This window comes from Hesperophylax consimilis, chromosome 11, assembly GCF_061612785.1.
Source record: "Hesperophylax consimilis isolate HC1 chromosome 11, BYU_Hcon_1.0, whole genome shotgun sequence".
Classification (NCBI taxonomy): domain Eukaryota; kingdom Metazoa; phylum Arthropoda; class Insecta; order Trichoptera; family Limnephilidae; genus Hesperophylax; species Hesperophylax consimilis.
This window is the reverse complement of record NC_142846.1, coordinates 14,476,345-14,503,541: the sequence shown is the minus strand read 5'-3', so window position 1 is coordinate 14,503,541 and position 27,197 is coordinate 14,476,345. Positions and strand designations below refer to the sequence as shown.

At 34.4% G+C, this 27,197-nt stretch overlaps 1 protein-coding gene across 1 annotated transcript; it reads left to right on the top strand.

The window, feature by feature from the left end:
* Window positions 1-1,327: 1,327 nt before the first annotated feature.
* Window positions 1,328-25,774, top strand: Pez (protein tyrosine phosphatase non-receptor pez). Its single transcript, XM_089637332.1, has 10 exons — window positions 1,328-2,217; window positions 2,699-2,865; window positions 5,400-5,619; window positions 10,018-10,304; window positions 12,792-14,553; window positions 14,638-14,862; window positions 15,818-16,021; window positions 16,598-16,781; window positions 18,851-19,014; window positions 20,431-25,774. Exons 1-10 carry the CDS (start codon window positions 1,585-1,587, stop codon window positions 20,557-20,559), a joined length of 3,975 nt encoding a protein of 1,324 aa, XP_089493458.1. The 5' UTR covers window positions 1,328-1,584; the 3' UTR covers window positions 20,560-25,774.
* The last annotated feature ends 1,423 nt before the right edge of the window (window positions 25,775-27,197 follow it).

Below are 27,197 nucleotides of genomic sequence, written 5' to 3'. Positions count from 1 at the left end.
AGGTATTATATTATCTCTTAACAAATTGTAACTCGATATTTTTTATTTAATGCAGATCGATTACCGAATAGTTTTTTTCTAGGTTTCAACTTCATGTGGATTACCAAAATTATTTATGTATATTAATTATTTAAATGTGTAAAAACAACTTAGATATCGTACAAAACTCTCATTTGGGGTAAGATTATTACCCCCCTTCGAAACGGAAGTGTTAATGGTGTGGAAAATAAGTAAACATATTTATGCAGAGTTACAAAAACCTACAAGTCGATGTTATCGAAACATTGTATTATTTCCTATACCCATATTATAGACACAAAGATGAAAGAAACAAAAAGCATTTAACAAATAAAATTCAGATATGGAGACCAAAAAATGCTATATTACAAAATAAATTTATCTTAAAAGAATAAAAAATATACCTATATAGTACACATATTATACACAACCGACAATTATATACGTATCGCTTAGTTTTATAACTGCCATAATTATTTTATTTTTATTACTTTACTTTATTTTATTTTATTTCTTAATATTTCATTTAAATTCGTGTAATTAACATAACACAATCTTAATGTTCATCATTTTTTATATCTGCAAATATTTTTGTCAATAAAGTTGTTGTGGACTTAATTGTTTTATGCATATTTCATTCAATAATTATTTACTGAACTGCCGCACTTTTAATATAGGTACATGTAAATAATTAAGAAATATATATTCCAATATCTTTGATAATACTGTCTTAGTTTTATTCAACGTATTATACCCATCATCCTAAAAATATATATTACGCTATCGTCAACCATTATAAAAACAAGGGTTTCTCGGAATTTGAACAATTCTTCAAATTTCAAAGATAATTTTAAAGTTCTGTACAGAAAGTGAAATAAAGTTAAAAATATGATCAATTGTTCGTGAGTGGTTTATTTATTAACTGTTCGAATTCTATGAAAAAACCCGTCCTATTTTTTTATGAAGGTTTGTACAATTTTTTATTCACATTACAGCTTGGCGTACATTTTTTCATTCATAAGCTAATCAGTCTAATCACTTTGTTGTTTATTTTTAAATCTGTTCACATTGGAGTTTGACAGTTTGTTCAGCAAAAAGGGAAAATGTAGGTCGATTTTGAACCCCATAATTAATACTTTAGATTTCGTACTATTCATGGAGGTCTTAGTCTTCGTAAAAAAATAAATAATTTCGACGAATTCTAATAACAGTGAGTGGGACCTTTTAGATTTTAAGGTAATAATAGACTTTGCAATGTTTTGTTTTTCACAATTTCCTCTATGGTTTTGTTATTTAAAAAGGAAAGATGGCAGCCCGAGTATGTGTCATAATTTAGTTTATATTTTAATTTTTACTTTTAAGTTAAACTCTCTTAGAAATTAACTTTTTACCCAAAATATTTAAAAAAAACATATTGAAACAAACATTTGTTGTCGTGCCTTGCAAAAGGGAAAGTGAAAAGTCGCGAAGGGAGATCAAATTTCACTCCCGTCACTTTCCACATCCGCCTACTAAATGGTGCTTTTTAGAAATAAAATGTAAACAAGTTGTTGTTCATCAAGTAAAATGCCTTTTAAATTAAAACTAAAAAAGAACCGACAGTACAACGTCGTGTCAAAGAGTTTGTTTGTGATTAGTATAGAATTACTGGATGGAGTGGTTGTGGAATGCACTCTCGGATCTGACAGTACCGGACAAGAATGTTTAGAAAACGTTTGTCAGAAGCTGGTCATCAACCAGCCGGAGTTCTTCGGCTTGCGCTATATCTCGAGGAGCCAGCAGCCAAAATGGGTGGATTTAGAAAGGCCCTTGAAGAGACAACTGGACAAACACGCCTCATCTCACCAGCTCTACTTGCGGGTCATGTACTACGTTATATCGGGGACTGGCCTGATAACAGATGAGATGACTAGATACCACTACTTCTTACAGCTGAAGAATGACTTGACCGAAGGAAGGATAGTGTGTGATTGTCAGCAGGCTGTTGTCTTGGCTTCGCACAGTCGGCAAGCTGAATATGGCAATCATGATACCGAGAGACACACTGTGGATTACCTTAAAAACCTCTTGGTTTTTCCCAAGCAGATGATTGAGGGAGGACAGATTATAGACGGAAACCAGCTAGTGGAAGGGGGGCAGCTAGAGCGTCTAACAGCAGCTGTCATACAACATCACCAGGCCCTCCATAATGTCTCACAGGTTAATCTTATTTTATATTTTTATCTGGGAAATGATTCATAACATTATCTTTTTATCAATATGTCATAATAATTGTCCATTATTTTACTTTTTTCTGCGTGATTAAATTCGGTAATTATTCAGGATCTCTGGCCATGCTATACGATTTTATTTTAAGTAAAACCTTTTGATTCACCTTAATTACTGTGAAAGGAAACTATATGCATTTGTTAAAATTTTAATTTTGCATTCCAATTTTTAATTATGTAAATTAAATTAAATAAAAATTCGAGTATTTACCTTAAATTCTTTTGATTTTACAAACATTTGATTTTAAAAATCAATAAATAATGCAGGTGAAGTTGTATGTTGTATTATTTTCTCAACGATATGCTTCCCATATTGCGCATATTGTAATTGCACACTTTTTCCCATTTAGCAATATAATTATTATGACAATTTTATGCACCCTTTTAAAAGCTTGATGAAATTAATTTTCCAGGCGCAAGCTGAAGAAGGCTATATCCTTTCCTGCCAACTCCTGAGTGGTTATGGCCAGGAGACCTTTATAGCTCGTGATCACTCCAGACAGAATGAAGTCATGATAGCCATCTCTCTTACTGGAATAATGGTTGCCACGGAAAACACTGAAACTCCCAGATTCTATAGGTAATTCTGCTTTTTATACTTTCTTTATATAGAATGTGCCATCGAGGATGCTAAATATTTAGGCATGATTCATTCTGTGAAATTGTTTGTTATTATTGATTTCCTGCTTATAAATAAGACACCACAATTCCGAAAAAAAAACTATGGTTAGCTGATTTGAGAAGAGCTACAATCCTACTAACCATGTCTGGAAAGAGTAGGCAGTGAGATAGGGAGGCCACTCACCTCTACTCCGTAAGAATATGTTGCTTTATCCACAACACATCTGCTTATACAAATTAGTCTATTATTCCAACTTTCGATGCGACCCACTTCAATTTGATTTCACTCTTATTTGATTCTCTTGATTGTGTCATATTATTAACTTTCTTATACACCGTCTATTCCTATTTTTACAAAATTCCTAAAGCTATTTTTACAAAATCATTTTTATACATATTTAAAATTCAAAATTCTTTTTTGTATTTATCTCAGTCAAATTTTAAATATTAAAAATTGTATGTATCTAAAGCAGTGGCGATTTTCGGTATGTGCAGTGAACCCCTATTAAAAAGGTGAGATCATGATACATTACTTATAAATAGCATTATAATCAGTGGTGACTCGTGACTTTGGGTGTACTAGAGTGCTAATATTATTAAAAATGGCATTTCTGATGTTGTAGCTGTTTTTCTTTCTAAAAATTGATTTGTTGTATGGGGCCGTTCAAGTATTACGTAAGCAGATTTATTACAATTATTTACCCCCTCTTCCCCCTTGTCACCAAAAGTAAGCAAAGCTCTTACCCCCCCCTCCCATGCTTACGTAAAAATTGGTACCTATATGCATTTTTCTGTTAATGTATTCTGTTTTAAGTGAGTACCTTTTTTTTTTTTTTTTTTTTTTTTTTTACAGTATTACCGCACAAGAGTCCCAACTGCTCCCGTCTGGAGCCAGTGAGACTATGGCATCCCCAATTGGGGTATGTTGTGAGGCTGAGGGTATTGGGGAGGGGAGGGAGATGGGGAAGAGGAAGGTGGGGAAGTACCTGGCTATTCAGATCTGGTCACCAAACACGGCTAAAGCCATTTCAAGCAACGTTTCAATTCTGAATGGTGGTCTTACACCAGGGCGATACTGAGAGTATCTTCCACTCTGGAACGTGCCGCAAATATACTATATATTATTTTAAATTAATTAATTGTGAAATAACACAAATTAATCAAATAAAATTTATTTGCGCACGCCGGGTTCGAACCCGCGACCTTCGGATCTGTAGTCAAAAGCGTATACCACTAGACCACGCCGACCTAAACGTATTAATTATTTGTGGGAATCCCCGAATATGTATTCGGTTTTCAAACATAGACAATGTGTGGGTTGTCAATGTGTAAAAAAAAAAAAAACTACTGCATAGCAGTGCTGACGTAATCACTATCTCGACCCCCCCCACCCCCCCATGTCATCAAAAATAAGCAAAGCAAAGACCCCCCTGCCCCCCCATAGTGCTTACGTAATACTTGAACAGCCCCTATGCAGATTTTCAGGAAATTTCATTTTAGCCGTGCGGCGCACGGATTTCCTGAAAATCTTCATAGTAAAAATCAATTTTTCGAAAAAAATAATCATTTTCAGCTACAACATCAATAATGAAATTTTTTGTAATATTAGCTTTCCAGCAAAGTCACGAGCCGCCACTGATTACAATAACATTATATATAATAATAAATAGCTAATAATAATAATAATAAATGCTCGCCATTAAAATTCTGCCTTTAAAATGAATCAGTGCATTATAGAATCAGCACAAAATAAAAAACCTAAACGACACAATCTCCCCGACGGTGAAATCTTATAACCTTCCATAAAACAAGACAATCTTTGTGCGGCGTAATAGAGAATGTTTGAGTTTCATGAGATTGGCCGAGCCATCACAGCCCGCGCCGGCAGCTTTTCACTATATAGATGCAAGTTAAATGTTATTTTTCTTTAGTAGTTTATAGTAAATTTTTGCATTTCTCCAACTGTTTGCTTTTAAGAAATTTAGCATTAATTATTGAAAAAATAGCTTTAATTTTACATTTTCATAACGTTTATAGCTAAATAGGATAACGCCAAGGAATGGGAGTCGGCAAGACGGGAAAAACAATTAAATTAGCAAAATCACTTGAAACATGTTTGTTGTATTATTGATTGAAACTCAACATGGCACATGTTTCTACAGTAGAGTGTATCATGTTCGTTAAACAATCTGTCAATACAAGATTATAGTGACTAAAAAATCATTTTTATTATTGCTTAAAACACCATTTATATCGCTTTAATTCGCGAAAATATTGTTAATGCTATGAATGGGTATCTCTAGTTATACCTAATATTGTAAAATGGCAAAATGCGCCGTTGTTGTTTACATAAAAACAATGCGAGTTGGTGTGAAAAAGGGTTTGAAATGAAAAATGAGGGAAATCTGTACAAATTTGATTAAGTAGGTATTTTGAAATCACAGTGAAAAAGACCATGAACCCCCACTGATGTAAAGTATTTGGTAATTGCAGGTGGACCGACATAGCAAACGTAATAAACCACAAGCGAACATTCAGCATCGAGTGTCAGAATGCCGGCCAAAGTGCTTCTTTTGTGTTTGCTTCTGCAGAAGATGGTAAATACGTTTGGAGAATGTGTGTTTTGCAGCATACGTTCTACATGAAACACCAGGAAGCTATAAACTCAGCTAGCAACCAGGCCACACACCATCAACCCCAACCTAAATTTCAAGTTTGTACAATTTTTATCACATCGATGCTGGAAAGGAAAAATGGTCAGAGGGCTATACTGCTATATGTAGCTTTAGCCATTTATCCTTTCCAGCATTAATAATAATATTTGGAAGATTTGTATAGCCCTGTTTTTGTGCAAAATCACCTCAAGGGCGCTGTACAAATATATAATACATTTCTACAATGATCTATGTTATTACTAACTATATCGTCACCTTACAGCAATAGTGGGATATCTTGAAAAATGCTGTTCTGAGATAATAGGACTTTTAGGTTTGCATGAGCTCTAGCAGCATCAAATTAACGAATCTTGCAGATTAATGATATAGTATAAGAGAGGTAAATTATTTAACATCAACACAAAATTGTAATAATAGAAAAATAATTAATTTTTTCATACTAATTTTGACAAAGTATACGTAAATCTGGAAATATCTCACTGTTGCGTGGAGTGTTTGGTAATCATCTCAAATTATCTCAGTGTAGCATAGTAATAATATTACGAGTTTAGATGGATAAATGAATTAATAATTGTTCCTCGGGAGATTTTTTCAATGTGTACGACTGTTTCAGGCTAATAATTGCTTTAAATAATTAATAATTGCTTAAAATAATTAATAATTCTTATTTCTGCATGTTTTTCCATGATGTTTATAATCATAAATACATTTTCAACAGTACACACCCACTCACTCCTATAGTTTGTCAATACGACAATTGACGTTAGTAAGGTGGAATAAAAATGAAAAAAATATATATTTGTGCTTATAAATTTATTTATGAGAAGCGTTATATAATGTATGTAACAAAAATAACAGAAAAACCTTAAGGATAAAAGTATGTAACAAAATTAACAGAAAACCAAGAATAAAAAGTAGGTATGCATCAAAAATAACAGAAAACCTTTAGAATAAAAAGTATGTAATTTTTTTTACAGAAAACTTTAAGAACAAAAAAATAAAACAAATATGTGTTGATTCCCTGGAAACCTACAATGAACCTTCATCGTTATTTTCTTCTTGTACATCGCAGTCTGTATTAACAGTATTAATTAATTTAAAACAAATTATGAGGTTTTTTTGGTATAACACCACTTTGGCAAACAAATAAGAAATCACGATTTTTATTCGGTGGAATTGTAGGTGGAACTGTATAAGCTGGTCCTAGAATTATACTATTCTCATTCCGAACATTCTTTAGTCGCTCTCTCACATTAATGCTCTGATTAAATGGATCCTCGGTGTAGGTGCTTTTGTATTTGATAACTAACGATTCGTCTTTAGTGATCTGTAAAATCTTAACTTTATTCCAAATACATTTATTTTTGTCTATGTTTATTGAGAAATTTTTTCCAGTCTTCTCACATACCTTCTTCCAGTCAATGAAGTCCGTTGTTTCCATTTCTGTTAACTTATAACGAGGTTCATTCTTCTTGGAACACTTTATGATCATCGCTAACTCCGTTGGAATAAATATTAGGCCTTGTTTTAAAACCCTGACCTTTTCTCTGTCGATGCAATAATGAATGGAGTCTCCTTTGTTCTCTGAGTGCCCAACAATTAGGTATATATGGGTAATGATTTGAATATCAAGTGTTCATAGTGCATGCATGTACATAGAAAATAAATAAAATTGTTTTTATTCTGTGCCACACAGTTATCAGAATAAAAGATCACTTCCCGTTTCCCTTGGCAAAGGTCTTTTAAAAATGTGTACACGCAGGTAGATATTTCAATTGCGCATCTTTTAGCTACACCCTCATGCCGCATGTAACAATGGCCCTGACGTATTTGGTATTGTAAATACAGAAGTTATAACGTTTAACTTGCTCTTATAAAAAAATAGATATATTGCCATTTGGCAACGGCATAACAGCTTGAAAGTCATAAATGGCAACTATAGTATCATCAGTGGTCTTGGTAATGTTTTTATCTTTTTCTTGTCGAGATAGCTTTACATTCTGAATGTGTTCAGAATATTATTATTTTTTCTAATATCTCATTTGCAGTACTATAGTTGTATTATACACAAAATCCACAAAGGTTCTTTTTTGGTTAAAAAAAATATATATTGAATTTGGTATTGAATTGTATGTAGAGTGTGTAACAGAGATTACCTACCGAGACACACTTCTATTTGTACAAATTGTACATCTTTTGGATATTTGGAGATCCGAGATGATCCTGCACGATAATAGTGCGATTCCACTCTACTAAAGCTGTTGATGTGATTCATAACACCATCAACTAAATCATCCTTTTGCAGGAAGCTGTCTGTTTTCTTTTTTAATGCAGTGCTTATGGTATTATTGCTTATATCTAAGGTTGCCATAAAAAATCTTACACATACGTATGTTATGTCCATCTCTCTCAAAATAATAACCACTATTAGCTAGGATTCATGGAATCATAAATATTAAAATATTTTAATCGATCAACTTTCAAAACAGATTCAGAACATTTGTATTTACAATTAGTACACAGTACAGGCTTTATTTGTTTTGCTCTGCGTATTTTTCCTGACTTTGCTACATACTCCTGACCAGTATTCACCTTCAGTTTATTTATGGTTCTTTTCTAAAATCACCCAACTTGTTGAAAACTATAGAGCTACAATGAGACAATAAATTTATTTCAGTATTTTAAACGACCTTTTGAAAGCAACAGTGGGACAACATCAATATCTCAGTGTTGCTCTAAGTGACCGAACATTTCAATACTGAGATTTTACTTGTAACACTGGCAATTTTTTTTTTACAAAATATCCCAGTAATGCATCATGTAGAGCTCAAAATTTTACATCGAACTGCATACTTATCTCAAAAGTGTATTTTTCGAAGATATCCCACTATTGCTTTAAGGTGACGATATATGGGGATAACATACAGTACCATACTTACCTGGTAGGTCACTTAAGATTAACACTTAATTAACATTAACTATAAGCGATATAATAGCGAAATTTAGATACAGGATTTAGGACAAAATTGGAAAATTGGATATAATTGGACTTTCTCTCAGGAGTGTTATATGTATTTAATTTAAGGGTACGACAGCTTAAAAAGGTAAGTTTTTAGTTTAAACCTGTATTCTGTTGGACTTGTTATGAGACTTAGTTCCGGATATTTGTACTTATAGATATTATATATATTATAATATCTAGACCAGATATTGTCTTACCAATACCTTCGGCCCAGATGCTCCGAAAGCGCGATAACCAAACATAGCATTTGGCTTGCGTTTAGGTTCCATCAGTCTGCCTACAGCTGATGATGTTGCTGATCTAACCTGTTGCGGCTACCCGTCCTGCGCACCGGCTACCGTGCCGTGCCCCGCTTCCTACCTCACCGTGCCTACTACGTCCAGCGTTGCACGAACCTTAAAGGAGAGGCTACGGATAATCATCAACTCTGCGGGATTACAATAGCGCCTTGGCCTTGGGATATCTTCCCTGACCTGCGTTCCCTACGCGCCTAGACCCTGCATCATCTTCGCTGGTCTGCGCCTTGGCCCTGTGACATTTTCGCCGGCCTGCATTTTACGCGCATCTGCCAACCGGGTCAATTATACCTTTGTAACACATCCACAAGTCTGGTCTCCACCAACGCGGTTTCGAACCACCGACTTTATCACCTCTACCACTCCACCACCGGCATCTCTGCTTACACCTGGTGTTGATCTTCAACATGGAGTATTCGCCGCTGACAACATCCACCGATGCGGTGTCGATCTTGGGCCCAGGGAATTCACCGTCAATGTACGTCCACTAACTGCATGAGCATTGGTCCGGAGTCATCTCTCAAAACTGCACTGACTCAATAAACGTGACATCTTTCATTTGTCTCCTTACTACATCCTCAAAAATCTATCTCTATCTTTTTTACGCAATCGGTGATCAGGCTAAGATAACAGCTATACGGAGAAGGCTGTTTATAAATGTTTATACATATTCCTCTAGACCAGATTAAATAATTTTTTTACCGATACTAAATCCAAGTCCAAGTTTTCTCTGGTTTTATAAAATAGTTTTGACTGATTTGTTTTGCTTCGCAAACAAGTTCCTTTTTTTGCAAAATGCTCATTTTATCACGTTTCAAATAAAGTCTGCCGTACTTGCAGTATTTTTAAATGGTATAGTTTTTGTCACATACATATTGCCCAAATGATTTATTCTTTGTTCAGACTCAAAGATTACATTATATGTATTCAGTCTGTGCCCAATGTCCAACAACAGAATGATGGTAAATCATACATTCAATACCAATTCCAATACGTAATTAAAAAATAATTGTCTATCAAACATTTTGCATGTATTCATAATAATGACAGTCTTATTAAAACATTTCATTACAGATGTGATATTTTCAGCAAGTGGTTGTTTTTGTTGTTTCCAACAGAACGACGGTCTCTCAGACAGTCGTGACGACCTGGACTGTGTAGCTCTCAACAAGGTCAGCTCCGTCAGTGTCCCCGGTCTACTGGACTTAGAGCTTCTGGGGCCCCGTGGGCTCGGGGGCTCTCAGCAAGGCTTGCAGATGGAGTCCTCTCACCAGGGCCTGCTGCAAGGTCTACTGATGGAGCCCCACCAGCTCTCCGGTGGGCAGAGGGCTCTCTCAACCTCGTGCCTAGACCTGACAAACTCTAATGGGCATCTGCAGTCGCAGAATGATATTGACAAACTGAGGTAAATAAATAACCTTTTTTATTGTTTTTTTTTTGTGTAAATATTTTACAAGGGTCCCAACTATTCCCAATTGTCCAGAGCTAGTGGGACTATTGCATCCCAAATTGTAATATATTGTAAGGCTGAAGAGAGTGGGGAAGGGAAGGAAGAAGAGAAGAAGAAGGTAGAGTAGTAACTGACTCTTTGGATCTATTCACCAAACATAAAACTATTCCAAGCAAATTTTCTATTCTGAATGGTCGCCGTTCACCAGTACCACTCAAATATTGATTTATTTGTGTTTTTTGGTGTTTTGTAATGATTCTCGTAGTGATTCATCAGAAACTCATCATCGTATTCATTTCCTTTATCTCCAGAGTATCTGAAAATATTTCTTTGAATTGCACAAATTTCAGTTTAATTGTAATGTTGCTCTGCATATTTAAAGATATTATATTATTGAATGTGGTTAATTTATATTTTATGAGAATTTTGTTGATGTAAGCATATGCATAAATATTGCATTGTTAAACTTAACCAAATCACCTTTTAAATGTCAGCATACTTTTATTGTTATTTCATTGTTTTATTACAATATCAACATTTATACATTATTTTTTAATGATAAACTAATGTTTGTAAGACAAGGTTTTATGCATAGCATAAAGGATTATGTATTATTGAATTTGTATTGATATTTGAGGCGACTAATTATTGCTTATAAACATATATACAGCTCGTGAACTATGGCACTGCAGTGATTAAGAATTATTAGCACATCTAATTGTAAAAAATTACACTAGCAATAATTTGAAATGTGCAGACTCGTCATGCTTAAAGTATGTTTCATTATTTTGTCTAAAATTCTCCTACGAAATTATTTTTATTATTTAAGAATACCTATTACATACTAGTTTTAAATGTTACCCGTCTTACTAATAAAAAAATCTCTTTACAACTGAAAAAAACGGTGTTTTTGTTACACATTGTGTACCGAGATTTATTGGTGTGTAATTTCTGAAAAGTGTGTAAACATAAAACTCATGTGTTGCACAATATTAAATAAGGGAATCAGAAATCAAAGAATTGCGTGAATGCTGAGAACAAAATTTATTGAGTTTAATTATCAAAATACTCATCTATTAAATTACATTAATATCAAGTTAAATAGCAAGAGACTCTACGTTCATTATTAAGATCAGGGCATGTTCAGATCGTTAAACAAAATCTGACTAGTGATGCGAAGATACAATACTAAAATGTTAATCTGCGGGTAGTAAAAATTAAAAGGATAAGTTTCACATCTCAAATATTAATCTTGCTTGATTATATAGGGCGCCAGCTCTTCCCAATCATCTTGTGAAGAACAAATTTATAAAATTAAAGTAAACCATTTTGTGAAATTTAATTAGCATGATGACAATCGCTCACGTTTTTAATGGCGCAAATCTCTCTGGAATCCGTTCCGTGACGCACCTCCTGACTGTTGTCCGATTCCCCTAGGACTGGCTTGCAATCTCTGAGGTCTATGAATATGTACCCGGCCGTCGCTGTGTTCACAAATGCACGCTTCTTGTGTTAATTAGTTCTTCCAAGCGCTTGACACCGGGGCGAGTAGTTTCAAATCGTTACAATTGTACAAATATTGTACACTGTTTCAGACTTTTACGCATGCGCACAATGCACGCCAGATTCCCCGCGAATTACTGTTGGTTTGTCATGTGTGGTTAAAATCATGTTTTTATAAATAATTTCTATTCTGTAGACCAATTCACTATACTAGTATAATTCAATATATATTTACTATTATTTTTGTCAGTTTTAATCCATTCATAATTTCATATTGTGAATAATTTATTTTCATCTTATGGGAAAAAGCGAGGTTATTTCCTAATTATTTTTTTGTTGACTTTTACCGAGTATTTTATTAATAAAACTTTCATGGAAGTGATGTTGTTTAATAACATAGATGCCTTATGCATGTCTAACTAAATACAAAGTAAAAGAAATCAATGTTTATATTGCTGACAAAATGTCAGATTTTTTGGTTATTCTCTAGGAATTATTATTATAATTTTTAATCATTTTTAATTGTTCAAATGAGATAAAAGTGAAGTTACAGTTATCTTGCAAAATCCTTAAATAAAAGGACTGTGTACTTGGAATAATATATAGAACATTTAAAATTCCTTGGAAAAATTCTGAAATGAGTTGAGAAATTATTATTATTTCAAGTTTGTACAACAGATAAGCCACCCCCTTTGACTGGATAAGCAATGTATATTTCTTATGTATCATCTTTCCATGAACTATTTTATGTCAGTTTATATTTTACGTTTCAATTAGTAAGGTTGTCACATACACGGTTGTTTATCAATTGAATAAAATTTTAACCATGTTTGTTAGTAAGACCGTAACTATTCAAGATTTGCAGATAATGTGGCGCCTGTCAGTGTCAGTAATATGATTTATATTTTCAAAGTTAGCATAATATTAATTTGTTTTCAGGGCACTCCTACCATCTTATAGAGCAGCTCCAGATTACGACACGGCCATTCAGCAGAAATACAGTCAGCGACCTCTGGTGCACTACGGAAGTCACCAGTCTCACAGCCACGCCCACCCCAACCCCCTCAACCCTGCCGTGTACGGCTCTCAGCCAGAGATCCACCGCCCTGTCCACTATCCCGACGTCACCCGACACACGGCAGCCCCCAACACACCCATGGACTTGGCGGCTTACGGGTTAAGTCCCACCACGCAGGAGACCCCTTACGCTGCTGCCTTTCCCACAGGGTTATTACCAGCAGAAGTACCCCAACAATATCTCAATGTCTACAAACCTCCCCCTCCCTACCCATCGGGAATGGCTTCTAATTCAACTCCAGATCTGGCTGTGGCGAGTCAAAGTATCGGATTGGCCGGGTATCATAGAGGATATATAAGTCCCCACGTGTCTGGGTCTAGCCCAGATTTAGTGTCTTCCAGGTTTCTCAGCACGCAATATATGAGTCATTTAAACGGAGGGAACCCCCAGCATCTTTTAGGCTACCAGGGAAATCAGAAAGTGATGCCGTCCGCACACGGAACATATGAGAATCTAGCGTCGGTCATGGATGTACCTAATAGGCACATCATTATTGAAAGCCCTCACCTACTGCCCAATCACATACAGAAGTTGCACGATGAAAGGGGCAACCTGATATATTGCGTTCCTGCGACCCAAGTGCCATACAGAAGCCATATGGTTTTACCGACCCAAAAGCTGAATCCCGTCAGCGATTCCCAGGAACCAATTTACGAAAACGTGCCATTACCGTGGCAGAATGACCCAACACACCTGGCCGCCAGGGACCGGGCGCAGAGTCTGACTTCCCCCCCTGACGTGAGCAAGTTGGCGGAGAGGAAAGTGAGCCAGCCCATATCTATAGTATTAAGTGGTGACCAAAGCCCCCTAGTTCCTTCCCCGGGCAATATCAACTTGACAGGCGGATTCCCCGCAGCCTTCAACCCAAACGTCCAGCTCAATAATGTTAAATACTCTCCCGATAGTTTATATGTTAATGCCCAAATTATTAAATCTAATAATAATGTTAGTTACATAGCTAATGAAACCAAAGTGATCTTAAATAATAAGACTTCGTCCAAAACTGATTTGCAAGATCTTACAAACTCTATGCTTTCCGTAGCAATATCCAAAGAATCGTTAGCGATATCGAATGCGGAAGTTGGCAGTAATGCCTCACTTAAGGGCTCAACAAACAGCTCAATAAGGAGTTCTTCTCAAGTGCCCGTGATCCAGCAATCAGATAGCAATAATATTACCACTATTACGATAAACAGTCACGACGACAATCAACCACTAGGAATAGTTAAATCATCCGGAACATTCACCAAATCCAAAAGTTTATCTGATAATTTGCACAACGACTCTCACTTATCGATGACTTCCACGGTGCACAGTGGTTTTGATATGACTGGACCTACATCTTCATTTTTCAATTCCACCCAACAAAGTAGTGCCTACGATATGGAGACCAGCGGCATATCTTCCACTACTAGCGGTAGTATTCCGGGCAAAGAGAAGAAACGCCGACGGTGGGGGATCTTTGTTGGTAAAAGCAGCAAGAGTGAAATAAAGAGTGCCACCCTGGGAAGAGATAGAGCCAAGAAAGAAAAGAATAGTAAAGATGCCCTGGACAAACATCGGTGGTCCACTGCTCTGCCCAAATCACAGCCTCTTCCGCCTAGCATATCAAAGGAAACCATGGTAATTATTTGTTCTTACGCAATCATTTTACTGACATGCTCCAGTTTGTAGGAAAAATCATTTTGAATCAAATGTATTTTGCAGTGCCAACTGCTGGAGAGAAAAATGGCAGACACCCAGCTGTCCTTCGCATTTGAGCGGATACCAAAGGGTCGGGATGTGAACACGGACATAACCGTGGCGCTGTACCCGGAGCACTCCGCCCTCAACGCTGGCAACATGGAGTACCTCCCCTACGATGATAACAGGGTCCGGCTCACACCCACCAAGTCCAATAAACATGGATACATCAATGCCTCTCACATAACTGTAAGTACAAACTAAATACTTCAGTGTCACGACAAAACAGAAAGTGAGATGAACACACTACTAATATTACCTAATCTAACCTATTCTATGGACGGGTTGTTTCAGAGAATTTAAACAATTCTTCAAATTTCAAAGTTAATTTTCAAGTTCTGTAATTATTTCAGTTCTGTCAAGCAACTACTCTATAATGATACAATAACAGAACTCAAATAGGATTTTCACAGAACCCGAAAATGAGTGTTGAAATTTGATGAATTGTTTAAATTCTCCGAAACAACCCGTCCTTAATATCTATCTATTGTAATGCTCAATAATATAAAAAAAGCATCCAAATTCGTGTGAATACATATTCATCAAATTAAACTTTTTTTAACTATATGTGTATTAATTATGTTATCATCAATTTTTATTTATTTTTACTTTTAAGTTTTTATATATTTTCATAGTTGCGTTTAATTTATAGAGAAATTAGCAATCTGATTAATAATATTTTAGCAAAAGCATTTCAAATTTGCACGTAAATTGGGCACGCTCCACGACTTTTCAACGGTGAGGGAGGGTATTTTATTTATTTATTATTATGTGAATACTGCGCAAGAGTCCCAACTGCTCCCAAGGGCGGGGGGGTTAGGTCAAGGTTTTATTTTGTGTACTGTGTATATATATATATACTAGTGGATCACCCGCAATGCTTCGCTATTCCTAATGTCTTTCTTGGGAGCCTACGACTTCTTCCACCATCACTACTGTATACTACAATATTACTGTTAAAAAACTACATTAATTCGACTCTGTATGTCATTACGGTGCAGAGATGTTGCGTTAAGTATCAACCATCTAAACACACCTGGCAATAATAACAACAAACTTTGAATAGCAAACATCTTTTAACAATATCTGAGTTTCTGGTTATTTGGCCTTAAATTATTCCAAAAATATCAATTTTATTCTTCAGGCGACAGTGGGAAGCAGCCAGCGTTTCTACGTGGCCAGCTCGGTTGGGGGCGGTCCGCTTAGCGTGCAGAGCAACGCAGCGTGCTGCGCGTTGTGGCAGGCGGCGTGGGAGGCGGGTGCGCGCGTTGTAGCGCACGTCTCGCCCGCAGCCTCGCCTTCGCATCTGCCCGAGCTGCAGCCTGGCAGAATGAGAGACTATGGACAGGTGGATTATATTTATTTGTATCTGCCCAATTGGGCTTTTACATCGACAGTTCTATTTTAACTTTTTGGTGTATTCCGAATCCAAAGGTTTGATTCTACATAATGGCATATAATAACCATTGCATTTCTACTTGGGTGTACAGTTACTGTTTTGCTCTCCTGTAAAATTTGTCATGTGTGACATGCTATGGGTTACCTCTGACCCCTAGATTATTAGGATACATAATTTGTAGCGATGCAGGATTAAATGATTTGCTCTTTCAAACAGTAACAAAGTAGTATATATTTTCATTAATATTTATTGAAGAGATGTGATATTACATGTAGCCTTATTGTATCTAAATTTCACCCAGCTACATTAGCCACCTCTGCCATGCACAAAGGATAACTAATTATTATAAACAATAAATATAATGGCTAGTGTACCTGACTGGCAATCGGAAGACTGCTGGTTATATTCCTGTCGATATGCATATTATTTATAAATGTTTTATAGAGATTTTAGAGAAGCTACGACCGGTATTTTAAATCTGTTCGTTTGTCATAATTCCTCAAAGTAACTCATGTTTGTTTCCAGTACCAAGTGTTTGTGGAGTCCAGCCAGTCATCTGGCTACGTGGTGACCACCCGCTTGAGGGTCAGCAACGGGAAGCCCATTACACATACGGGTTCCATCGGCCAGACCAGAACAGTGTGGCACATGCAGTACACGGAATGGCCGGACAATATGGCCACTCCAGTTTCTACAGAGCATTTCTTAGGTTCGTCAGTGTGTACTTTCTACTTGGTAACTGATTAACTATCATGCCGTTTCGCCGAAGGGGTAGGCAGAGAGGATGGACCGCCAAACAACTCGGTCTTGGCACACACTCCTTTTCAATTATATTCATACATACCCTTCTGTCATTCTGACTCTTTCAATTTCATTAATTTATTATTTCAAAAATATTTGATTTTAAACTGTTTTTAAGTAAATTTATTTAGCAGAATTACATAAAGATAATAAGTTGGTAGCAACTATACAAATAGCAATAAAGCTTTCTTTTTAAAGACTGCTTCATTAATGCTAAATATGTCGATATCTGAATTGATTCTGTTCAACAGCAAGACTGACCTCCCCACCGGCATGTCCATTGGCAAGTTAGTCGTGCAGGCTAGATATATAAGAGACAACCACCAGAAATACATAAGAAGAACATAAATGAATGTTCTAAATTTTTAAATTTCTAAATTCTTACTCTAACAGACCAATTAGACAAGCGTACAAAGAAAACATAAAAACTCCGACAGTAAATTCAAGCTTTGGACAAAGACACTACCAATACAATGCAATAAAAGCTTTCAACAGTTTAAAACTTGAAATTAAAATTGAGGAAAATAAAAATAAATTCACACACAAAATTACAAAATGAATTAAAGAACAAAAAAGACAATATTACCAAAATGTCATAGCATAAAATAAAAATAAAACCTACACGTAACACACTAAACCAATATAAATACACATCACTCACAAACACACGAGATTATTTTCAATGTATTTTTTTTAATTTTAAATATATTATTATGTATTTTTAATTTTAAATGTATAATTTTCTCATTAAATGTATTATGTAGATTATATTTTCATATCATAAAATGAAGGCCTCAGCACGGGCAAGCCACCCAGTGAGGCCTACATTACTGGAAAACTTGAAATGTAAAAAAAAATATTGTACCAAATAAAAAAAATGCTCTTCACGATAGCCGAGTTTTCAAACCATCCACGAATCAGTCTGAAGAAATTTGTAGCAATGTGCACATTCCTTCCGATCTGTATATGGTTTATTCCAAGCTAGTACTTATACTCCCTCTAGCGGAGAAATCTCAGATTTTTTTCTGAACTCTTCGACAAGCGACCCACTTTCAAGTATACTCTTTGCTAAGGAATTGAACAAAATTATGAGAACCAGGGTATCTCTAAAATTTATTTCAGTGTGTAGAACAAAGTCCAGGAATCTCAATGAAATGCTACAAGCCATCACAATATGAGCATGAAATGTCAGCCTACTATTAAACATGTTTCTGAGATCGTTCATGGTGGAGACACGTTTTAAAGTTGTGGCGTCCATTGTACACCGATAATACCAGGTATCGCACGCCCTAGTAAATGACGAAATCAAACATTTAGATGCACTGAACTCAATCTCATTCCTTTTACTCCAGTTAATAATTCTATCTATATCTGACTGGAGTCAATTTCAGTCTTCGGAAGTTAGTATTTATAAGAATGGTTGTAGGTCAGCAGCGAAGAGAAGAAACATAGAGTGCAGAATAACTTCTGAAATATTGTTAGTAAATATGAAAAGAGTAGTGGGCCTAGATTGGATCCTTGGTGTACTTCTCATTGTACAAAAAATAGAATTTTAGTATTTGATTCATTTGATCTTCCTCGGGCGTCCCCGTCAGCTTTTACCATTCTCATTCGCATCATATGTATATTCTCCTTAGACTTCATTCTTTGATCATCCGCTCTACTATCTATTCTACTTTGTATTATTTATTATTATATTTTTTCATTTATATTTGACTATCACCTCTCAGAGGTACCAATTCAATATATTTTTCAACAATGTTAAAAATAATATGAAGATGAGACTAAGGAAAGATGCAATAAAATCTCGAGCTAAGAGGGGCAGTTGATTTAGAAAAAACATTTTTTTCAACCCAAAAAGTTTCCATTTTGTTCCCTAAAATGGATTTTTAACGATCTACTCTCCTACTAATTAAAGTCTGTCCCCATTTTTTTTAATAGTACTTACCCCAAAATAACCGTATCATTATTGAACAGGCTTTCTGGAAGAACTCTCTGCTGTACGGCAACATTGTGCTTTAGAAATGGCGCCCGTGCACAATGCAAATCCCCCTCTTCTGGTGAGCTGCTCTCAGGGGGTGGGCAGAACCGGTGTGACCATAACTGCTGACCTGCTGCTGTATACTCTGGAACATAACCAGGTAGGTGTTTCTATTAAATATCCCTAACTATAATTTGTTAATAGGGTAATTATTCTTATCTACACAGGAATACATGTGAACGCTATGAGAAAAGCGATAATAATAATTTAAAGTTGTGTCATGGTACCAAACATTAAATGCGTAAGTCTCATGGTTGTGAGAATAACAAACACTAAATCACACCAAACTTCGTTCCAATACATGCTCCGAAGCATACTTGTAAGGGCAACCAACCCACAGTCCTAACGACCAGTTCTCCCATCAGTCTGATCTGTCAACTGTTATCTCTAAATAGTGTAAAATAAAGTCTCTATCCTCGTCTGTCTGTTAGTGCGCTTAGTTCTTCTAAACTACCCTTTTGATACGGTTTTCACTATCATTTAGAGAATCTCTTACGGAAGGTTTACATATATAATACTTGCACACCCCGCACATCAATTGTTGTTGAATTTTATTTTTATGGCTTTTCAAGGACTGTATTTATCAAATTGTACTGCTGTCATGCTCAAAAGAGCCCATAAAAATGGAGAAAAAAAATTTCCCTTCTAAGCACCTACTTCATAAATTGCTTTGCATGTTAGAAATACCGATTCCAAATTTAAAATCTTTGAAAAAAAAACCATTCACAAGAAATCTTAAGGTGGACCAAGAGCTTCTTGTGCTGATAAATATGCGCCTTCTCATAACAGTATTAGTCAATTTTTGAAGAAACCATTAAAGTAAACTATCGAAATTTTTACTGTTCATCCGTAAGTAATTTTTATAATCTTCTGGGTAATTATGACGCAATTCTTTTAAAACTGGTAAATGCCCATAACGATATCTATGTTTTCAACCACATCCACCTTCTTTGGGGTGGTAAAGTGGTTACAAATCATGAAATAGTGATCAGCCGGGGGTTCATTCGTCTGTCCATCGTGAACACTGTTCAAACATGAGATCTATGGTCCAAACAGAAGCAAAAATTTTTAGTCGTAGGACCGTATGATGTGCGATTTGCACTTCTGCAAACCGCAGTGTTGTATGCGTGGCGATGCAATGGTGCGGCCGACAGACTGAAGATCGAGGAGTGCAGTCGGAAACATGTGTGGGGCCGCTAATAATATTTAGCCTTTAGTTTAATTTTAAGTATATAGTTCCTGCTGTCCAATACAAACAGATTACGTGCTTTCTAAAGTGACATATCAAAACATTTTTAACTGTCCTTTTTTTTAACATATCGCCAAAATGAGAATGAGTCGTTTCTACAATAATTGTTTTTGTGAAATGACTTCCCACAATGACTTCTTTAACTTCCTCACAAAGTTGCCCAATAAGGAGGTATTGTGCGGAGGTTACTTTACAGTTCCCCCTTTTTGATACAGTATAGATACTTAAATTATCAAATAAATATGTGTTTTTTTTGGTTTGTTTCAGGAAGTGGACATTTCACGCGTAGTGAGTCAACTGCACCAACAACGAGCCAATCTGATACAGAATGTTCACCAGTACAGATTTATACATGCTCTTCTTATTTACTATCTTAAACAGACGAGATTGATTTAATTATTTGAATCTATTATTGTTACTCGTGATTTTTTTTTCTTCATTTTTTTTCAAATCTAACTTGACCACTGAACCGTGTACTAAGTCGATTGTTTTTTTGCTGACTGAATATAGTTTTTGAATCTTGGACTACTGTATAGAAAATCTGCAATTTCATTTGAGTCATTATGGAAAGACGCTATATTCTGGTGCGACAGATAAAATAATCAATTTATTAGAAACATGTTAGATGAATACGAGAATCTAACATATTTTATCATTTAAAAAAAAAAAAAACAATACAAAATATTCACGTCATCAATTGGTTTAGATATTGTATGAAATGTTTATTTTATTTGGTCTGGAATAAATATTATATAGTTACATAATTATCCAATTCACTTTTTTAAAAGGTGTTTAAAAGAGCAAAGAAATCATTTTGAAATGGAAATCTGTATCCGAGAGGTTAATGGTCCTATGTCCAAAAATACCAAAAAAGAGTTAATATCAGTGGCACCTCGTGACTTTTCGGTGTACTAGAGTGCTAATATTAAAATAATGGCATTGATGATGCCATTGTAGCCGAATACTTTTTTGTTTTTTTTTCTCAATTTTTCGAAATTTCTGCAGCGCATGGCCAAACTGAAATTTCCTGAAAATCTTCATACAAAAAATCGAATTTTTGAAAAAAAATTAAAAAACTCAACAACATCAATAGTGTTGAATTTTTCAAACTTAGCACTCTATCGCACTCAAAATTCACGAGCCGCCAGTTATGACATTTTGTTCGAAATTTCATTATATATCTTTCTAGAGGTAAACAATTAAGTAGTCTTCTTTCATAAGCGGACATAGGACCATTGACCTCTTACATAATACTACATATTTTATAATGTACACTTTTTACTTCTTTTCACTTTTTTATAGTTCGCTCCCGGTTTCAACATGTCCCGTGTCATGTAAAAACAAAATGTCTAGAAATTGTTACACAGTTAACCCGTGGTTTGCCGTAGTAACCATCCGAAAAATATCCTTTGTGTTCGCCTGTCACTAATGTCGCAGTCTGGATAAGAAACAAATTATATCCTTTGTGTTCGCCTGTCACTAATGTCGCAGTCTGGATAAGAAACAAATTATATCCTTTGTGTTCGCCTGTCACTAATGTCGCAGTCTGGATAAGAAACAAATTATAAATATTTTTACTCTAAACGCATGTAAAAACATGATAGATATTAATAGTCAATTATTATAGCTATTTTAGTTGTTTAATTCGACGACAGAGATATAAGGATTATCTATGTACTAAATAATGTAATATTTTGTACTAAAACTATTTCGACATTTTCATAAACACTGGAACCCATAATGCGTTGAATAAACACATAATGAATTATTTTTTCTAAAACCCTGGTAGCAAGAATTTCAAATAGTACATTGGCCAATAAGAATACTCCATTTGACGGGCCATATCTCAGAAACAATCATAATTTAGAATGAAATTCCTGTTTCAACCAATCCATGAAATCCAAGAGTACTTTCGTAGATCTTGAATTTAAGTTCGCGCATACAGCAGAGCAAATTCGAACGAATCGGATTTGAGTTACGCGCAAACGAAATTCCTGTTCCAACCAATTAATGAAATCCAAGAGTACTTTCGTAGATCTTGAATTTGAGTTCGCGCACACAGCAGAGCAAATTTTAACGAATCAAATTCAAACTCGCAAACCATGGGTTAATGCTGAAGAAATACAAAATATATGAAAAAATAAAATGTCTAGAAATTGTAACATAATGCTGAAAAAATACAAAAAATTGCGAATGCTAGTACAACATAATATTTATGTATATGTATATCTCAAACTAAACAAATTCTATTTTATCTTATTGAGAACTTTTTTCTTGCGTGTTATTATAAATTTAGCCATCGTGCCAGTTTTTAAATAAACTCAGCAGTGTTTTGGTGTTTGTGAAAAATTATTTTCAAACTGCTGTTACTTCTAGTTCATTACGAGTATTGTAATGAGAATGAGAGAATCCGGTGTTGCGTGAGCAGTTGGGTCTTCCTTCCTGAAATTTAGTAAGTAAATAAAACGCCATTGTTATGCAAAGAATCACTGCCTTCCACTGACCCTTGAGTTGTTTAAGTGGTTTTGCATGATGAGGAGAGAATAACATGTATAAGTGCCATTTACTGATGTTTCTTACCAAATATGTACATAGTTCTTGAATCTTCTCTGAACAAGTACGCATAGTCGGGCCATACCCTGTTGACCTATTTTTTTTTTTAAAGTGATTACGTACACTTTGCCACAGTTAACTTTGCAGGTATCCAAAGGAGGAACTAACGAATGAAAAAAAAAAATTTAAATTCAATTTTTTGTTTCAACAAAATCTGTACTAGCAACATTAATTTTGAATTAAACAGCATTTCAAGCAAAATTAAGCTGTCATAAATTATTATCTATTGTTATATGCTTCTTTGTATTTGAATACAAAATATTATGTTATTTAATCTCAAAATCATATATCACCATAGATTAAAGAAGAACACAAGAAATGCCTTGTGGGCGTTTTTCGTGATCAACCAATTGGGGCTTAAATTTTAAACACAAAATAATCGTATTTACGAAATTCAAATGGAATGGAGATCTGCAACAGGCCAGTGTAAGTGATGCAGAGCGCTGAGCTAAATGGAACGTTTGTTTTCTTTGGAAAGGCATTTCTAGTTATTTTCTTTATTCTATCCACATCATAATACATAATTATATTATTTGTTTTTCTGTGAAACTCTGCCCCTAATTATTATTTTTTTTAATTTATGTTACAACCTTGCTATCAAACTCTAGTCACTAAACACGCAAATTTTTCTTTAAGTGATATTGGATACTCAAAGGACTTCTCACTTGGAGATTTAATTTATAAATATTCAATCCTTGATATTATTTACGACTATGAGACTTTATACTATTTTCCTTGCTTTAGATTTGTTGTGTGTACAAATTGATGGGGGAAATATCACTTTACTTATCTAAGATTTCTGCATTTATCTACATATTATTTTACCATGCAAAGAGTGATTCTCTAATTATATAAAATGTTTTTTTAAGTACCTATCCCAATGCACATTAACGAAAAATTGTAAACATGCACAAATAATATGATTTACACAAAGAATGCTTACGCTTCATCCTCAAAAATTTTCAGACCATTCGAATTTTTTTTTGGCTCTGGCAGTTGTATTGATGTACAATTTTAATTTTAATTATGTTCAATTTTTATAATTATATGCATACTGATGTCACATAGTCGATTCATAGTTCCTCATACATGTCACACTATAATTTCCTGAACATTAATAATTTGCTTTTAACGGGGTTTTTACAATACTGACAAAAACGCCTTCAGTGTTTCTTTAGAAAGAAGAGTGAAATAATAGCCCATTTTATATTAAGTACCTAAATAGTTTTACAATCAGTATATGAGGCCTTATTTAAAATATTACCACATTTTACAATAGGATTTTTTTTACACTAACTTAGAGCGCTAGATGTCTGTTAGTATGTTAAAATATCTTTGTTAGTGAAATACATAACTAACTTCTTAATTTCAATGTGCCAGATTATATGTATATCTTTTTGAAAAAATTCCACTATATTTCTATTTGTGGTGTGATGAAAAAAACCCGTCTCACCATTACTTGATAACTTTTTTGTTAAATTAGGTCACATTTTAATTAAAAAAAATTACTACAATTTATATAATGTTTTAAGTGAGCGATTGTTAATTATTTAAATTTTTGGTATTCTTATCTCAGTGAAGTATAAAATAACAAAAAAATTCTCAAAGCAGAGAATTCTAAGTCATTTTAAATTAATCATTTAGTTTTGAAATTTTCCAACTAGGTATTTTTAACCTTTATGTTTACAGTGTAAATTATTTTATTCCTTCAGTATTATCATACACATTTTTAATGGTCGCTATATTGTATTTTTATTTCTTACATACATTTACAAGACTTTTAATCTATAAATCTATGTTAGCTTATATTTCTAAGAGGATTTTTGATAGAGATAAGTAACACTGCCGCTTTCACCAATCAAACTGTGCGACCACTATGTTAAAACTTATCTCAAATGGCGCCGCAATGATAAAAAGAGTCAAAATCATACTTTATATCAGGGGCGGAGAACATTTTCGCCGTCGGGGGCCATTTGGCTGTTTTAACAATCACCCTCGGGCCGCAGTTAGATTAGTGGCGGGAGGGGGGACCTCATTTTACCAAGTACCGATATGAATTTATTTTAATTTTATATTACATCTGACGAGAATCCTTCGAATAAAAAAATAGAAAATGCGTGACCAAATGAAGTGTTCACAAATGAGTCTACTACTAGAAATTTATAACTGCACTCGAAATGCGAGAATGGTGTCGCTTGAGTTGCGTCTACAGATGAGTCTGCAAATCGAATTTTAAGTTGTGTTCAAACACAAAACTACTTTAAACCTAAGATTAATTCTATATAAGATTCCACGAGCTTAAATAATCGTTACAAGTAGAACAAGCAAATGGTTTTCCTCGGAATTTTGCTGCATATGTTAAACTAGAATTTAAACTCCACTTGAGACAAGGGAACATTTTCCTTTAAAATGCATCGGCAAATGAATCTGCTACTGGAATTTTAAGACATCATTCAGAAGACAAAACTGTTTTTAACTTAAGATTAAATCTTTGTGCTAGTTCCCAGCTTTGATTAAAACTACACCCACCTCCGATTTTTGCAGCACATAGTCTGCATCTTGGATTTTATAAGTGCACTTGGAACACGATAACGTTTTCCTTAAAAATGCGCCAGCAGATGAATCCGCAACTGGAATTTTATCATTACATTCTGAATGCAAAACTGGTTTATTCCTTGTGCGAGTTCCCAACTTGCACTTACACGAGAATGGTTTCCTTCTTAAATGCATCTGCAGATTAATCCACAGCCGTAATTTTATCTGAAAGTGAGTCCCCAGTTTATTTAGCATTACACTCATAATTTCTTATTACACATTTAATATCTTGTTAGTAAAATAAAAAGAAATTAAAATAATAGTAAAAAGGGATTTTGGATCTAAACTGCTTTTGTGTCTAAACTTCTTTCTATTAACATAGGTATATACCTATCAGCTATGTTATATCGTTCTCTGGATTTTGTAATAAAGTCTACAATATTAGTTCATGATAAATGATAAGTTCATAAGTCTATTGATAAAAAATATTGTAATGAAATAGTGTCCTTTGGCTAAATTTTCCGCTAAGGGTAACATTTAGACTCAACTTAACGTTCACTCAGTCATTGTTGGTGAAAGCAGCAAGTGTTGTGTTTTGAAGACCATTTTACCAGTACATTATTATGCATGAACTTCTTACTTATTTTTCATAATTATTATTATAGTGCATTTTATTGAATATTATTGAGTTGTGTATTTCTTATACCCAATATTTTAAAAATTGGATCTGATTTGTTAATTATGTAACACTTATTTTATCGATTCAATTCATTTAATGTATTTTTCATATTGTATCTCGGAGAAATAATAAATATAGTATTATAATTTAAGTTTTGTGACATTAAAATAAAAAAATCACAATCCAACAGATGGTGAATTGTATTGCTAGCAAATTCATTTATTACATCACAAACGAAAGTCAAATGATGAATGAATCAGTTATAATGTAATTCATATTTTATTTTAATTGTTTATTGTCGACGGCAAAACATCATCGCCATCGCCAAATGTCATTTAACAGTGGCAATATACATATATTGCTAGAATTAAAATAGAGTTTTTTCTACGTAAGGGAAAACCATTTCACCGTGCATCTCATGTGCCTTACGTTTGTGTAAAATCGCACCCGGTGTTTTGTCTCTCCTGTAAATATGATTTACGCGATAATGGATTGCCGTCGAAGTTATGAATCATGTCTTTTGTGTGTTACCCAAAACATGTAATATTTATATTTATATACATACTACTTAACCCGTTGGAAGGCCAGAGCATAAAACAGAAAAATATTTTTTCAACCTTCAGAGAGGCGCCATTCATAAAAATCAGAAGTGGAACCTAAAGTTTTATTAGCCCAAAAGATGCGGATTTTGTATTTCATACATGTTTCGAAACATTAAGATCAAAATCGCTTAGCAAATTATTCTAACAAGGATAATATGCTCGCATGTACTCCGGAGTTTCATGAAAGTTTCACAAAAAGGCACCACAAGTTTAGTATACTATTAAATAATTTTATATTATTATTGAATGAATCTATTAAGTCTTGATATATGAGACAAATCATATTTTACAGATGTTAAATAGCAATCAACTTGTTTTCCGCACCCTGTTCTAGGCTTAATATCATTGTCCAGTATTTCAAACCATGTGTTTTTGTAAAAAAAAAATTCCCATCATTTATTAGGTCAACCTTTTGTTGAACTTCCATATTGTATTTTATTGATTTTAATGTATAATTATTGTTCTGATGCGTTTATCCGGCGCCCGGCCCTACCCTAAACATATTGTGATCCCAGACTGTGTGATTGTATTGACAACTTGTTGAATATTTATATTTGATACATATTATAGTACATTATTATATTATGCATGTTTGCGTGTAGTTC